Genomic DNA, 17208 nt, shown 5'->3' with positions numbered 1-17208 from the left:
CCTGTTTTTGGATTTTTCACTCACCGTGGAGGCATGAAAGAAAAATACAGTTTTCTTCAAGAATTCAACATAAACACAGGGTGAGTAATAGATACACAAATGGTCATGGTTGAAGGGTGAAATATTCCTTTGATAGTTCTGCTGAGCCGCTTTCTGGATCCCATAATACACTGCAGGCTGGTGCATTCAGTCAGTAAGTGTCATGTTGTGTTCACTTACAGGAACAATAAAAAGGCTGCTGCAGGATGTGATGCCTGTTTGTTCAGTTAACAGTATGAATGTGTTGCAATCACACGAGTTACACATCAACAAATTAAACATCACATCTCATCCTGGAGCTTCATATGTAGATGACTGAAGGTCAACAAACAATGAAACAATGAACTCCTGCGCAGCTTCTTTTTACAGCACCATTTTATAGTTCACAATAGATCTAAAGTCCTGCTGTTAGTTGTAAACTGCGCCTTAACTTCAGATGACAAGAAGCCAACTGCGTCTTCTCTGAAGCTTTCTGTCACAGCGGATCCAGTTACCTCTCCTGTACACAGTTTTTCTATCAATACTCTGAGACACTATAGAATCTGTTCTGTAAGTTTCATCTTTCTAACTCTTATGAAACTCTTGGACTTTCTATTCATATTGTTTGATATTAATCTTAATTCTCATTCTTATCTGTTTCCTTTAGTGGACTTCGACCACCAGCAGCAAAACCTCATTCCTCTTCCATCCCAGTTTCCTGTTTGCCATTACTTCATCACTATAGATGTATTTTTCAAGATAAATATATATAGATTACTGTTAATATTCATTTTACATGTTTATTGCTGATGTAGATAATAAACATTTCACACAAATAAAATCATACATTTTTCTAGAAAAACATCAGTAACATAAGAATTTTTTTTTAAAAAAGGACAAACAATATAAACCTAGAAGCCTTTCCTATTTCCTAGTTTGTACATTCTCAATTTCCCCTCTCACCTCCTCTCCTCACGTCTTAGTCCCACCCAGTGGACAGGCATTAACAAGATGAGACATCCTTGCTTCAGGGCCATCATTTTAAAGTGATGTTAATTACATATGACATGAGGCACAGCTGCATCATCTGTCTATTGTTTTGTTAAAGCCTACTGCTCTATAATATGATCTCTTTTTGTCTTTTTTAGACATCGTTTGGGGGGCTTTATGCCTTTGATGACAGGACAGTTTGAGGCATGACATGGGGAGAGAGAGGGGACAACATGTAGCAAAGGGCTGAAGGCAGGAATCAAACCCACGGCTGCTGCAGCAAGGACATTGCTTTTGTACATGGAGCACCCGCTCTACCCACTGAGATAGTAAGCAACCCAATTTCATGATCTCTGTCTGAGCATATGTACTTTGAATTCAATAAAAAACCTCCTCGCTCCTCGAGATGCATTTTAGGTATTGGGATGTCCTTCAAGATGAAGCGCTGAGATAGTTTTCTAAGTGACAAACTGGAGGGTCGAGGAGCCGAGGAGGCACAAAAGCGGGAAATGGGAAAGGCCTCCTGTCTCTGAATGACTCTTCCTGCCTTCAGCATACATGTGATTAATCATGTGATTACATGATACCTCAGTGTCAGTAGGACAAAGTCAACTTTTGCATTCTGAGGTGTAAATCTTGAAAGTTTAATAACAAAAACATAAAAATAAAGGTTTGGATCTGACTTTGTTCTGGCAGAAACTCAATATAAAGAACTTTTTCTGATTTTCCAACAATAACATGTTAAAAAGAGTCACTGTAGACAGTAGTTATATCTTTGAGGCCTCCTGACCCCCTGAATCCCTCAGAGCTGAACCTCAATCTGTAAAACATTTATGACAACCACACAATTTAAACATTTCTGACTTGACGAGACAAAAAGCAGCTGAATGCACTTTTAGTTTTGAGTCTTAAAATCCAAGAACTGGGACATCGCAGCAGGGATGTTGTTCTTCTGAATTATTTCTTGCCACTATATCAAGTTGTATCTTCATTTACAACATCTGTAGGAGAGTTTGACTGTTTCCCAACACCTAATACAGTTACTCTGTAAAGAGGACAGATGATCCAGAGCGCTCATGTTTAATGCAAACCTCCTCCATCTTTCAGACGTAATAAAAGAATGTTTAAAATCAAGAAAAACAAAAGTATTGTTGTCTGTTAACCAGTCTTCATGTGGTGGCAACAGACAGAACAACCTGTAATTCAGAGTTCAGACTCTATCAAATGTCACAGCAGAGCAGGTGAGATATTTCTCTGTTTATCCGTCTGATGATGAAGAAACTGGTTCACCCAGAGATCAGTTTACACACCAGGCTGCAGTTTGTCTTATTGCACAAATATCATCTCAGTCCCACCAACATGTCGTGTTCCTCCTGCTTTATGTTCCTGGTTTAACAGTGAAGATGTTCCTTCAGGACGAAGCAGCAGGTCACTCCAGATATTTGGGGATGCATCCTTGTAGTTCGATGAGCTCAGGCCAGTTTTCATATTTATTCTTTGCGTTGTCGCTCTTCAGGTACTGAAGCAGACAGACAGACAGACAGACAGAGACGATATCAGCAAGGAACCCGGAAACTACTCATGTGACGCCACTGATGAGACCGTCGTCTCACTTACTACCAATGTAAATATGTGTACTGAGACATGTGGGAATGTGTACATCTTTATATGTGTTTGTACTACACACACTATGTGTGCATTTGTATATATATTAATGTGTGTGTAAACAGTGTGTGTATATATACTAGGGGTGACCCCGGATAGTCGATGATTCGGTGATTTGATTCAGAGAAGTCTGATTCGACTGCCAGTCTCGCTGTCGAATCGTCGCAAAATGTGGTTATGAAACAAGACCGTACCATTCTGACTATATGGGGGTGCTCACTGCTGCTGAACATCTTGATTTGACGTAGAATGTATTTGTTTTCTAGTAATTCATGATATATAGCCTATTTTGATACAAACATCAGCCTAATTTCTGTTAATAAAAAATTGAAAATGATGCGTGCATTTAATCAGTAGGCATAATCATTACTACGCATGAATAAATCACCTAGTTGCTCGATTCAAATAAGCTGAGGTGAGTGAGTGCGCTGCAGGACCATCAGAGCAGCATCGAGGCATACAGTGATTTACGGTGGCAGAGCGCATAAACAAACAGTTTGGAGGAGGTATGTGCTCTCAAATCAAACTTTTTTTGAAGGATTATTCGTTTACCTGAAGTTACTTGAAAAGAATTTAACTGCTGATTGTTTTCTTGATAGACTCTGATTTTTTATTTGGCTACTTTTTGTCCAACGTGGCCAAACAATTGAGAGCGGTGACGCACGGGGGTTAGAATTGTGGGGTTAGATCACCACATGATTCCCGAGCGTGGCACCGCTGCTGCTCACCGCTACCTCAGGGGATGGGTCAAATGCGGAGAACAAATTTCACACACTCAGGTGTATGACAATCAGTGGGACTTTAACTTTAACGCAAATTAGCTCATTAATCAGTGAGGGGGAAAACAATTCCCTTTCTCTTCATTTGTAACAACAAAGCCCTTTGTTATACACATATTTAATAAACTATTCTTTAATTTACTACTACTACTAATAATAATAAGCTATTATTAGTATTAGTATTTTTATTTCTAGTATTATGAGTATTAGTATATGTGTTTGAATTCATTTATTGTATTATTTTTTTGTATTTATTTTGTCATTTATTTATTATTATTATTCTCTCTAATTCTTTTACTGTGGGTGTCTGGGGAAGGTGGGATTTGTGTGCTGAATATTTGTGTATATATTTGCTGAAAAACTTATTCTTTTTTTTTAAGGGAAACCAGATAAAGATAAGTTGCCCTTTTAGAGCTGCAATGATTCACTGATTCACTGAACTGGTTGACAGAAAAACAGTTCAGTCACTTCTGAAGTAAAAATGTCTTCACTGTGAAAATTGGTTCACAGTTCAAGTTGGTCAAATAAAACAACTAATCTGAATGCATCTCCTTAGTAAGCATTTATCACAATTTTCTGACAATTTATAGACAGAACAATGAAGTGTTTTATCGAGAAAATAATTGTCGACATAACAGACATTGATAGAAATATTTAAATTTAAGAAAAATGTAAGTATTGTTGTTAAATGTTAACCAGTCTTTTTCCCCCATAATCAATAGCTGTAGCCCGTTTACCCTTAAAGCAAAAGTTAAGTACTAAACTATTTGTTTGTTTCTTTGTTTTACAGTTTTACCAGACTGTGCAACAATGTCAAATATTAATCATCTGTTTTTTTCTTGTGCCACTGATGTTTAATCACTTACAGATTGAAACGTTTAATCCTAGACACTGCAGCATCACAAATGTGTCTGAACATCTTGTATGTTTGGAAACTTTAGGATCTTCACTGACATTTTAAAGATAAGATAAAACTTTTTTATCCTGAAGGAAGCTGTTGTGCAGCTGTTGCAAAACATGGTATGAAAAAGTGCAGATAAACAAAATATTAACAATAAATATTATCAATAAAATGTATGTAAACAGTGAATAAAGAAACAGCATTGAAAATATTTGGAATTTAAATGCTGAACCCAGAAGAGTCTGTGTGGGGTTAAAGAAGTTCATATAAATATAAATTCTTCAGTACATGATAGTTGTTACCTTCTCAAAGTTGTTCTGCACTGACGCTCCTTTCCCACCAACAAACACCCAGTTATCTCTGAATCCAAGTGACTTGACAGAAGAACTTCCCAGCTCGGCAATCAGCTTCCTCGCATCTTCATTCAACCTGTCAATAACACACAGTGTGGATCAGACAACTGAGACAGTCACTGACAGAGCTGATCAATTTGTAACTCAACAGGCTGATCAAAGAGTGAAGGAACAAAATCTAAAACATTAAAATGCTTCAATCATCTCTGAAAAGGTAACTTCAGCATTTTCTTATATGGACCCTTTTCCCATGTTTTTGTGTCTAAGTGACTGATGGGAACAATCATTTTTGCAACTGGTCCAGTGCTGAGAGAGAGCGCTGCAGTCAGCAGCAGTCAAGGCTGCAATGTAACCACTAAGGGCACGTACACACCATCAATGTACGTCCACTAGAAGTGTTTGCTTTTGCCACTGACAGGTTCAGATTGTCATTCTAAGTGTCTGACACATTATGGAAAGGATCCCTACAGAGATAGACCTTTTTGTCAAAGAGTAAGATCCTTTTAGTTTAACTAGAAACAGCCCTGAAATCACCGTCACTAAACACACCAGACTCCATTCAAATAAACAGCAATTTTATCAACATAAAGCACACTTAATTCAGAGTAGACAGAAACAAAATAAAACTCACAAATTACTGCTTGGTTCATCTTTCCATTGTTCCAATAATCATCAACTCTGGTGTAGTTGATATAAACCCTTAATTCACCCAGTTAGATGTGAAAATATGCTGGCTATATACACGCTAAAATTACTATTAATTTAAATGGAGTTTGGTGGGTTTGGCGATGGGGCTCTCGGGGCTGTTTCTGATTGAACAAAAGGGAACTTACTCTTAAACAAAAAGGTCTATCTCTGTAGGGATCCTTTCCATAATATGTCAGACACTTAGCTCCTCCAGTGCTGATAAAGAGCATGCGGCTGCTTCCCTAAACTTTTTTGAGGGAAACATCTCAAAACAAGGCAAATATATTTCTATCTGTTTTACTCTTATAATGTTTCATCCATCTTTAGAAACAAACCATACAAACTAGACCTGCTGATTCAGACGTCATCAGAAGGAACTTTTAATGTGTCTTTTTAGAGTTTCAAGTTCCTCAGCTCAACAGTTGCTTTTTAGATTATTGAATGAAAGCACATTAAAGTCTTGAGTTTGGCTCAGTGGTTACGTTTCTCTGCTAACAGTAGATGTAAAAAGAGGAGAGACGTTTACTTTGATGAAGGCTCGTCGTAGGACGCCATCAGCACAGCAGATCCCACCTCGATGCTCTTCAGGAGCTCGATGAGAGGTTTCACGTCTGCAACACAAACATCAGTCTTTTATTAAATCTGTCATTGAATCATTTGAGTACACAGAACCACACGGTAGTTACATTATATTAATATCAGTTTGTACATACCGCCACTGTACATGTTGAAGTGACTGGTCTTTATGATCTCCCCTGTTTTACCTGATGAAGAAAAGGAGACTTTAGAGACTCTTAACAATCAGCGATAATTACTGAAGCACAAACAGCGGCGATGCAGCGGTGAACTGGTTCAACACTCACCGTTTATTACAACGATGTTTATTCCAGGTCCAGCGTTGTTCAAGACGGTTCCAAGAACCCTGAGAAAAATATCAGTTTTCTGTGGTTATCAGTCTCATAGATGTGGGTCAGTATGAGTCTGCTACACCTGGTAGATTCAGAAGGCTGTTTTTATCCCATTAAATATGCATTAACAATTCATCAAGTTTCACTGTCACTTTTTCTCGGTTTGGGCACCAAAACACAGCCCATACGTATTAAATCAACGTTTCTGAAATGACATAGTATACAGGCGGACTTTGTCATCAGGGGGTGGAGGGGATGATGGATGGTGTGATACCGAGGCAAGACCTATCAAGCTGCAGACTATCGTTCAAGACCAACAAATAACAAAAATAAGTTGTATACGTTGCATCTTTTACCGCCTGAGAAACATGACGTTGGGTTCTGAGTGCAACACTTATGCCTACTTTCAAGGGTTCAGAGGCAGGTTGCCTGATGTTGCTGAGGGACTATAACCAGCATCATATCAAACACATCACCAAAACAGCCTTCTTCCATCTCAGAAACATCACCCACCTCCGTCCATCCCTCTTCTTTTCAGCTGCAGAGATTCACACTTTCATCACTTCCAGACTGGACTACTACAACAGTCTCCTCTATGGTTCGTCATCTAAGACACTCAAGAAACTACAGTATATCCAGAACTCAGCTGCTTGTCTTCTTACACACTCCCACACCTGTAACCACATCACCCCAATCCTTCATAACCTCCACTGGGTCCCCATCCCCCAGCATATCCACTTCAAGTCAAGGAAGTTGAGGATGAAATACCTACAGCTTGTTTTGGAGGCAGATCTTTGGACCCACGACGTTAGCGGCTCCGCTCTGGATGTAGAAGCTGAAGGTATCCGCAGGACAGTCTCTCATCATGATGCACGGCCCGGCTGGAGAGGAAACTATTAATCTAAATTAATCCAGCATCTGATCAACGTCACTCGTTAATCCTGATCAGGTTGAATCGATCACTCACGTTTTGGGGTCACCTTCGACTTCTGACTGGCGGCACCAGAGTCTTCATGTAAAACAAGACGCAAATCATCTGCAACAACAACAGTTATATTATGAAACCATAAAATACATAAAGATACAGACTTGTACAGCTAGATATCAATATAGAGCTCAAGTGACACTCAGTGGTGGACAGTAAAAAATTGATTTTAAACAAAGTATTTCAACTAACCCCCCTCTTTCCGACAAGATAGCATAACATCGTTGATACCGATGGATGTCATAGGTCCTCTAGTTTACTATAATACAATATAATCTAAGCGACAGTGTCTTCACTGAAATGGGTTTTAATGTCGAAAATACATTTATTTCTCACGTAAATACATATAACCTGTATTGTCAGTGATATAAGTCAGTAAGTGGATTGTTGTACATGATCCCATTTACGGGTTAACCATAGACGAACAGGAGGGTTTGTGTCTCCATCAACAGCCACTTCTCTTCATTTTCATCAGTTTAAGTATGGTGTGCCTCAGGGGCCAGTCGTGGGACCAATTTTATTCTCCTTGTACATGCTTTCCCTTGGGCTCATTGTTCAGAGACATGGTGTCTCTTTTCATTTTTATGCTGACGATACACAGGTGTACCTGCTCGTTAGATCCACAGACCCTGGAATGATGTGTTCACTTAATGGCTGCCTTACTGATGTTAAAGCTGGATGTCAAAAACTTTTCTTTAGCTGAACTCAGACAAAACAGAGATTGTTATCATTGGGCCCCAGCAATGTTACACAACAAATTCTGCCTTTAGCTGGTCAAACCTGTTGCAAGAAGTCTTGGAGTCTCATTTGACAGTAATTTAAGTTTTGAGTAGCATGTCACAAAGCTCGTGCAATCATGTTTTTATCAACTTAGAAATATTTCAAAAATACGACTAATACCATTTTAACTTTAAAAGACATTGAGAATTCAAATAAACACAAGAAGTTTACACGCCTTTATCTCTTCACGCTTGGATCACTGCAACAACCTCTTTTCTTGCCTGAATCAAAAATCTATTAATCGACTCCAGACTGTACAGGATACAGCTGCCAGAGATGTGATCACATCACTCCAGGTTTAGCCTCTTTACATTGGCTCCCAGTATGTTTTAGAATAGATTTTAAGATTTTACTGATTACTTTTACGGCTCTTCATGGTCTCTGACCCAGCTATATCTCCGACCTCTTAGTGCCGTAAACACCAGGACGTACTTTGAGGTCCTTGGGCAGAGGTCTTTTGTATGTTAAAGAGGCCCGACTGAAAACTAAAGGGGACAAAGCGTTTGCTGTCAGGGCCCCGAAGCTCTGGAACAATCTGACGAAGGAAATCAGGTCGGCCGAGTCAGTGATCTGTTTTAAGTCCCTTCTTAAAACATACTTTTATTGGTGAGCCTTTCCTGATTTTACTTGATTTTTAAATTCATTTAGACCATCTTTTATTTCCTCAGTTTTTATATACTGAAGTGTTTTTATCAGTTCTTTAAAAGTTGTACCCTTTGACGCACCCTGACAGCTGGCCTGGGTAGGTCTTTTAAATATTCGTACCTCTGATGACTTGAAACGGGTTGCTGTATTTCTGCAGGATGAGTGTGAGAAACAGAATCGCCGGCACCAACACCAACATGAACTGTAAAACCTCTGCAGGAGACAAACAGACACAGACACAGACACAAACTCTGTTAAAGTTGTCACCGACTGCACCAGTCAGACTGGATCTAAGAATTTTTAAATGGACAAGAGATTTCAGTCCATCCAGTTTCCAAACCAGTTGGTCCTAATAGTTTAAACTACAGTTGTCAGGGGTGTTATAGTGGGTGCAAAATAGTTTAGTCCTCCCCTGCACTAGGATTCCTCTCTAAATGCAGCCGAAGCTGAATGACTGACTGCTTACGCTGCGAAGCATCAACGTACACTGCTATATCGATACCCACGAAGGGGATATCAGGGAAAAAGAAAAGAGAAATGTTTGTCGGAGGCCTTCACGTGGGGAAGACAGACAGGACGCTCGGCCAATAATTGCATTTGATCCAAATGCAATGATTGGTCAGAATTTTCTTAGAACCATATGACAATGGTATAATTATGAGTTTTTATCTCTGGTGGAATTCACTTACATTTTAGTGTGCCATCAGCTTATTGATAGCATTTTAACCTAAACAAAGAAAAGCGTAAAATTTCCGGAAAGGTAAGTGTTGCTTTAAATAAAGGTTAAATAAAACAAAATAAAATAAAGTCTCTATTATAGTGAGCAAGGGGACATTTGTTCGACAGGAAACCTCTCCCACTTGTTATCAGTAACATCCAGGTAGGTACATAATCAATAAGGAAGTAACTGTGATAAAATGCACATAAACACACACAGACTAAATGGAAACTTACTTCCTTTGAAGTTTTGTCGTCTCGCCATTTTTCCTGTTAATAAAAGAGAAACATTTAAAAATCATTAATAATCAAAACTGTATATCTCCTTTTTTTTTTTAGCTTTTATTATTTTTCTGTTCTTATAGGCTAGTTTCAATCATTTTCCACATTAATAATTTTGTCTATAAAATATCAGAAAATACAGTTAACACTAAAACAACATAAAAAAAAAGGAAGACACATGTGTAGGCCACCTATTTTCTTTAACCAACAGTCCAAAACCACAAAATATTCAATTTAATTTCATATAAAAGCAGCAAATCGTCACATTTGAGACACCAGAACCAATAATTTTTTTAAAAATGACTCAAACAGTGAATCAATTATCAGATTATGTTGCCAATTAATTCTCTGAAATCTGACTAATTGACCATCTATCTATCTATCTATCTATCTATCTATCTATCTATCTAAATAAATAAATAAATAAATAAATAAATAAATATCTTTATAAAACAGAGATGAAAATGTGTGATTAATATAGGCTATTTTAGGTGCAGATTAATTTTCTAATGCAAAATACTCCATTACAAGTACAGCGGAAGTAAAACGTAAACAAGTAATACTGCACATGACACTTAACTCTACTCCGTCTGCACTCTTGAATGTGTGCAAACACCTGTGCAGGTAAACTGATGTATCACGGCTCCTCAGAAAAACAACCTGTCACTGTTTACAGTATATCGACACCCACAGATCAAAGATATATAATATTAGAATAAATAAAACTAAGAGATGAATAAAAAGAAAGTGTGGCACTGACCCACTCTGACGGTGAGCATGTCTCTGACGTCCGGCCCCTCTGACACTGAGTCCCATGCGACGTTCAGTTACCGGAGCTGCTGGAGACAAACAGGTTGTTCCTGTTCCGCTTCCCTGAGCCTGATTACCTGGTTACAGCCAATCAGCTGCACCCGGAGGGCCAGAGTCCACCTCACTCACCTGGTGATAACATCATCATGTAAATTGATTTTTTATAGCTAGATATGAATCAGCTTTTGTTATAATGCTGAACATGATGCAGCTCTAAGATAAATGGTGCCCAGGGAGCTCATCAGACTGAGCAAAACTCTGAAATATGTTCTTTAACCATAAAAGTAATTCTTCATCTGCACCTCAACAATCTGTGCTGAGTAATGCTTCTGAGCTGTGATGCATTCACTTACTGTGTTATGTACTTAAGTGCTCCTGAGCTGTGATGCGTTAATTACTGTTATGTACTTAAGTGCATCTGAGCGGTGATGCGTTCACTGACAATTGTATGTAATTAAGTGCACCTTAATGATGATGCATTCACTTACTGTTTCATGGACTTTGGTGCATGTGATGTGTGATGTGCTCACCTACTGTCCTTACTTTTGTGCATTTCAACAGTGATGCATTCACTTACTGTTGTGCGTACTTTAGTGAATCTGAACGGTGATGCATTCACATACTGTAGTACATAGTTTAGTACATCTGAACAGTGATGCATTCAGTTACTGTTTTTCGTTACTTTTGAACATTTCAATAGCGATGTGTTCACATACTGTTGTATGTAATTTAGTGCATTTAAACGGTGATGCATTCATTTACTGTAGTGCGTACTTTAGTGCATCTGAACGGTGATGCGTTCACTTACTGTTGTACGTACTTTAGTGCATCTGAACAGTGATGCATTTACTTAGTGTTGTCTGTACTTTCAACAGCATTGCAACAGCGATGCGTTCACTTACTGTTTCACGTACTTTGTGCATCTGAATGGCGATGCGTTCACTTACTGTAGTACGTACTTTATTGCATCTGAATGGTGAAACGTTTACTTACTGTTTTCCGTAACTTTGTGCATTTCAACAGCGATGCGTTCACTTACTGTAGTACGTACTTTATTGCATCTGAATGGTGAAACGTTTACTTACTGTTTTCCGTAACTTTGTGCATTTCAACAGTGATGCATTCATTTACTGTAGTGCGTACTTTAGTGCATCTGAACGGTGATGCGTTCACTTACTGTTTTGCGTACTTTAGTGCATCTGAATGGTGATGCATTCAATTACTATAGTACATACTTTACTGCATCTGAACGGTGATGCATTCACTTACTGTTTTGCGTACTTTAGTGTACGTGAACGGTGATGCATTCACTTACTGTTTTGCGTACTTTAGTGCATCTGAATGGTGATGCGTTCACTTACTGTTGTACGTACTTTAGTGTATGTGAACAGTGATGCATTTACTTAGTGTTGTCTGTACTTTCAACGGCATTGCAACAGCGATGCGTTCACTTACTGTTGTAGCTACTTTGGAGCATTTGAGCAGTGATCCATTCACTTACTGTTGTACATATTTAGTGTATTTGAATGGTGATACGTTCAATTACTATTGCAGCGACTTAAGTGCATTTACTTCACCATCACTTACGGCCACATTTGTGTACGATATTTATTGAAGTGGAAATACTTAAGTTAAGTACAAGTGCCTACAAGTGGGGGGTGGGGGGCTCAGGGATCCAGTGTTGGCCCCAATCCTTTATTTGCTCACTTGCTGAGCCTTCTTTATTCTCTGTGTTATTAATATCTCACTTCTTTTGTATGCTGTTGTTTGGTATCTGTTATCAGGGCGTCGCTGCACCGAGGCAGGAATGTGCAGCCAACCTTGTCCTGTAGGTATTCATATCACCACGGGACAACTGACAGGAATTCACAGAGCAAACACATTAAAGTGAGTATGTGACGCAGTACAGTGAGTAAGAGTTACTGTAGAGTTATCAGAATCATTTCCTCCTCCTCCTCCAGGATGAATATCTGATATATTAACGCAGGTAAACACTCAGTTGTTCACCTTGTCACATTAAACTCATCAGTATTCAATACGCAGCAGGTCACCATGGCAACCAGTGGTCACCGTGATAACCACTATTAGTGTTGTGGTCCATTTATTGAAGGCTACAACGTGAGCGTGTCATCAGGAGCTTCTTTAAAAATAGATTTACAAACAAACAGATGGACTTTGGTTAAAGCACCAGTCTGCAGAGAGTCAGCAACAACATCAACAGGACACATTCAGAGTTCCCCTGGAAGACACGACACACTTATTGCATTCACAGGGAAGATTTAATGTACAGCTCAGAGTCTCTTTAAGGCCTCCAGCTCCACTCGAAAAAGGAGCCTCTGTGCTTCATCAGTCAGAGTCTGTGAAGGCATCACCACACTGAGTCCGTCCTCAGTTTCCAACAGGAGGATTTATTGTGGCGGTCGACCTCATGGAGCAAAGCATGAAATATTAATGTTTAACACTCACAGCAAAGAGCGTTTACTCTAGTGTTTTTAGCCATAATGTGTCCTCACAAATCAAACATCAGGAGCACTAACACCAGACCAGGGTTTATGTTTCAGGATGTTTGCTGCTGCATGTTTCACATTTCCTTGAAATAAATGAACCTGAACATCTGACAGGACTCAAGTGTTCCTTATTATAAAAACGTTTTAATGCAAAATATGAACCTGCAGTCGAAGTAGTCATTAAAAAAACTACTGTTTGAAATTAGAAAAAGTTTTTAAATAAAGAATTTTTTTTAAATAAATTTACAAATGACTTCTGTTTATCTGTGTTTTTTAGGACAATCCAATAAGTGGAATTAATTGATAAAATAATAATAATAATAATACAGTGATTAACTGATCAACAGAATATTAATCAGAAACAATTCAAAAATCAATCAATCGCACTTGTCAAACAGAAATCCCAGACTTTGCTGCTTTTTCCTTTTTTTACATTTTAATAATCTGAATAATTTTGGACCACCTGCTGGACAAAATAAAACATTTAAAGATGTGACTTAAATCAGTGGTTCTCAAATGGTGTGCCGTGGGATTTTGTGATAACCACAGATTATTGACTTACTTAAATAATTAATCAGTTATAAAAAATAGTTTGTTCATTTTTCTGTTGTAGTTTGGTGTATAAAATGTTAAAAAAAAGAGCATCACAAGTTCAAAGTGACGTCAATATCAGAAACAAAAACAGGACAATGAGAAACTTTTAGAGACATTTTTAGTTAAAATCAGTTATGTGGTTTTAATCTAATGTTCATGCAAATTACTTTCGGTTGGCAAAAAAAAACATGCTACTTAAAAGTTCAAACTTGTGAACACCTGGTGATGGGAAGCTTCGATATTCTTGACAATCTTTAATGGGCATTGAGGTTGTTAAAATTTGTCGTTGAGGAGGTGAAAGATAAAGTTACCACAGAGGTTTTTGCATTCATTATAAGATGTGACTTTTAATTTTTCTTAAAATTTTATTATATATTTTTTATATTTATGAGGTTTAATCTGTCATTAATGAATTTTCTCATCTTATTTTCTGATATTAACATTCAGTCGGTTTGTTTTGTTGTTGTTAGTGCCCTCCTTGAGATTAGAAGTCCTACTACTGAGCTTCATAACGTCATGTAGCTCTCCTCTGATTGGTTAAGAGCCCGAGTTAACAATAAAAGTGAAGTGCTGTTCTGCTCCTGATCTTCGATTTCTTCTAAAATATAAAATAATGCAGCATAACATCCATATAAACAAATAAAAATGGTGACTGTTTAATGTCGTGTTGCACAAACTGAGCAAGAAACAGAAAAGTCAGTTCAGTCTTTGATCGGAGGAAACAAGTTGTTTTACATGTTAAAATTATATTGCAGGAAACATTCAGAGCAGCAGGACGAGATGTGAAACACCTTCAGCAATTATTTATTGAAGTATCTGACGCTTTGCTCTGTGACTTCAGTGAAAATCAGAGGGACAGATGTAACTTTAAATAAAAATAATACAAAAAAAAATAATAATAATTTTGTAAATAAATACAAAAATGGGGAAACTCTGTTTGGGTGAACCGCCCAAATAAATCCTGTGAGTAGGAAACACTTGAATGCACATCAGAGTTTGTTTATTAATGCAGAGTCATGTAAAGTCGGCTCCACATCATCATCACCATCATCGTGGGTCCAGGGTGGTCTACAGCCCGTGTTAGTCTACGTACAGTCGTGATCTACTGGGAACACTGGTGTATAAAACCTCAGCAGCACTCAGAGGTCTCAACAGGAAGAGCTGCACAATTAAAACTCACTACAATCATCTGGTTTGAAATGTTAAACTGACAGAAAACTTCAGATGCATCAGACCCACACATCCACCCAGAAACTGTTGAATGATTAAACTCAGTCACTGCCTCCACAGCAACGCCTCTGTGTGTGACGTCATCTTATTAAATCAAATCCATTTCATGCAGGAAGTCAAAGAGATTTTAAATTGTGAAAGAGATCAGAACTCAGACATTCAGGCTTTAAAAAGTGAACAGCCTTCAGTTTGGTGTTGTGCAGAAGAAAGCATCTTAAAATATGAATAGTGCAAATACAGGACGGCACCTCATCAAAAGGACATAAAAATAGAGTTACATGATACCTGCAGTGCGCGGTTAATCACTGCTCACTAGGGCTGCAACTAACGATTATTTTCATTGTTGACTATATCTGTTGATTATTTCTTCGATTAGTCGACTAATCATTTTATCGAAAAATGTGTGAAAATGTTGAAAAATGTCGGTCTCTCCCAAACCCCAAAATTATGTCATCTGATGTCTTGTTTCATACTCACGCCAAAGGGTTTTAGTTCCCCGTCATGGGAGAGTGTGTAAAGCTGCCAATATTTGAACGCAAGAAGCTGCAATAAGAGTATTTTGGGGTACTTTTATAGTACTTTTCTATGAAAAATGACTCAAACCGATTAGTCGACTACTAAAATAGTCACGAGTATTTTAATAGTTGATTAGTCATCAATTAGTCGACTAATCGTTGCAGCTGTTCACATCTTAAAGGTCCAGTGTGTAAGATATAGGGGGATTTTGTGGTATGTAGTCGTGAGGATTGTAGATTGCAACCAGCTGAAACTTCTCCTGATTAGAATTCAATCAGCGTTCACTGTTCAGAAGGTTTTTACAGGGAGCTGAATTATACACAGAGGTCTCTTCCTCTCCAAAACAAATGTAACAGGTGATTTACACCAGTAAAAACACTGAATAAAGCAGTTTCATGTAAAAAATAAACAAACAAAAACAAAATAAAAAAATCTGTGTTTCCCAAACATTGCTTATGGCAGTGGGGCCTCAAACTATTGCTGCCTTTGCAAAAATACAAATGTCTCTATCTAGAGCCAGTGATTGGTTTGTCCGTCTGCTCCCTGTGTAGATATTAACACCTCATTATAAGGTAACAAAAATACAAAGATTCAGGTGGTTATATACTAAAGAAATATATTTATTATATTATATTATATTTCAGCCAATGTATCCCCCTAAATCCTACACACTGGACCTTTAAATTTTGTCAACCAATCTAAATATCTGCTAAAACTCTTGTGAATGTTTGTTATCAAAGCGTCTGCAGGTGGGAGATTATTGTTTTTAAGTATCATGGTTTGTCTTAGTTTAAGTTAAAACAGCCTCCTCTTTGTTTCTTTAATGAGCGTTGAAACAGAGATAATTCCCTCTGACATGTTATCACTTATCAAACCAGCAAATCATCTCTCAAACAACACATTTGCTCAGTAAACTAAAGAGCAGCATTAAGGTGCCAGCTGTTTAATGTTTCAGTTATTTTAGATTTTAATGGTTTTAAGGTCTGCATACATGTACTTTATTTCGCCCTGATGAAAGCAGTAATATTTTAGGTTGTAACGTCTCTCAACAAAAGATAATGGCTCATTCTGTCTCCAACAATGATAAACGACACATTCACCCCCAGCTGTCTGATTCTGGCTCAATGGCAGCTCAGTATGTGAACATGTGATATGTGAGCGCGTCTGTCTCACTCCTCAAAGTCTAATTTTCATATGGAAATGTTGTTTTCATGCCAAGAATTCAAATATGTTTCATGACAAATGTCTCAGTTTGAAATAGTCACTTACTGTGTTTTATGTAAATGGTGTCAAATATTGTGTTTGTGTTAACGGCTGTATGCAGTCACTTTGGCCGGGTCTCTGAGTATAATATGCCAAGAGAATTTCTCTGTTAAAAACAGCAGCAGCGAGTGGTTGTGTATTTATCTGCAGAGCCTGTGCCCTCTGCCTGGATTTTCTTATTTTCTGTGTTCAGGACATTTATAGGTGTGTACCCCAACAGTGCTCAGGTGAGGTCTTCATAAAAAGGTAGTGACCAGACTGTAAGCAGCACGCATCCAAGAGGAATCCACAACACCAAACCTGTGGGAGGAAGCTGGAGTACCTGGAGGAAACCCACGCTGACACAGGAAGAAGATGCAAAGTCTGCACCGAGGGGATCCCCCACCCTGGGTTTGAACCAGGAACCCTCCTGTTGTGAGGCGACAATGCTAACTAAACAGTAACCAACAATTCCTGCATCATGTACCTTTAACATCTTTCTGGTACACAACTCCAGGTGCTATGGAGAAATGTGACTCGTAAAAAAACAGTAGTCCGCCATGGTTGTTCTTTCTAGCAGATGCAACAATTGGCATGTG

General features: G+C 38.2%; 1 protein-coding gene across 2 annotated transcripts; it reads right to left on the bottom strand.

The window, feature by feature from the left end:
* Positions 1-804: 804 nt before the first annotated feature.
* On the bottom strand, positions 805-10562 carry zgc:101783 (uncharacterized protein LOC447883 homolog). 2 transcript variants are annotated; one of them, XM_050073849.1, is made up of 10 exons: positions 10471-10562; positions 9666-9698; positions 8832-8924; positions 7269-7337; positions 7074-7194; positions 6257-6315; positions 6107-6157; positions 5920-6004; positions 4656-4782; positions 805-2527 (listed from the first exon to the last, which is right to left on the bottom strand). In XM_050073849.1, the coding sequence occupies exons 1-10, from the start codon at positions 10487-10489 to the stop codon at positions 2438-2440; spliced, it is 747 nt and encodes a 248-aa protein (XP_049929806.1). In that variant the 5' UTR covers positions 10490-10562; the 3' UTR covers positions 805-2437. The 2 variants fall into 2 exon arrangements, with proteins under 2 accessions (XP_049929806.1, XP_049929807.1); XM_050073850.1 differs by having other exon boundaries at positions 7074-7182.
* Positions 10563-17208: the final 6646 nt, after the last annotated feature.

This window comes from Epinephelus moara, chromosome 20, assembly GCF_006386435.1.
Source record: "Epinephelus moara isolate mb chromosome 20, YSFRI_EMoa_1.0, whole genome shotgun sequence".
In the NCBI taxonomy this organism is placed as follows: domain Eukaryota; kingdom Metazoa; phylum Chordata; class Actinopteri; order Perciformes; family Serranidae; genus Epinephelus; species Epinephelus moara.
Note: the sequence above shows the minus strand (reverse complement) of the source record. Positions and strands in the feature narration are given on the sequence as shown.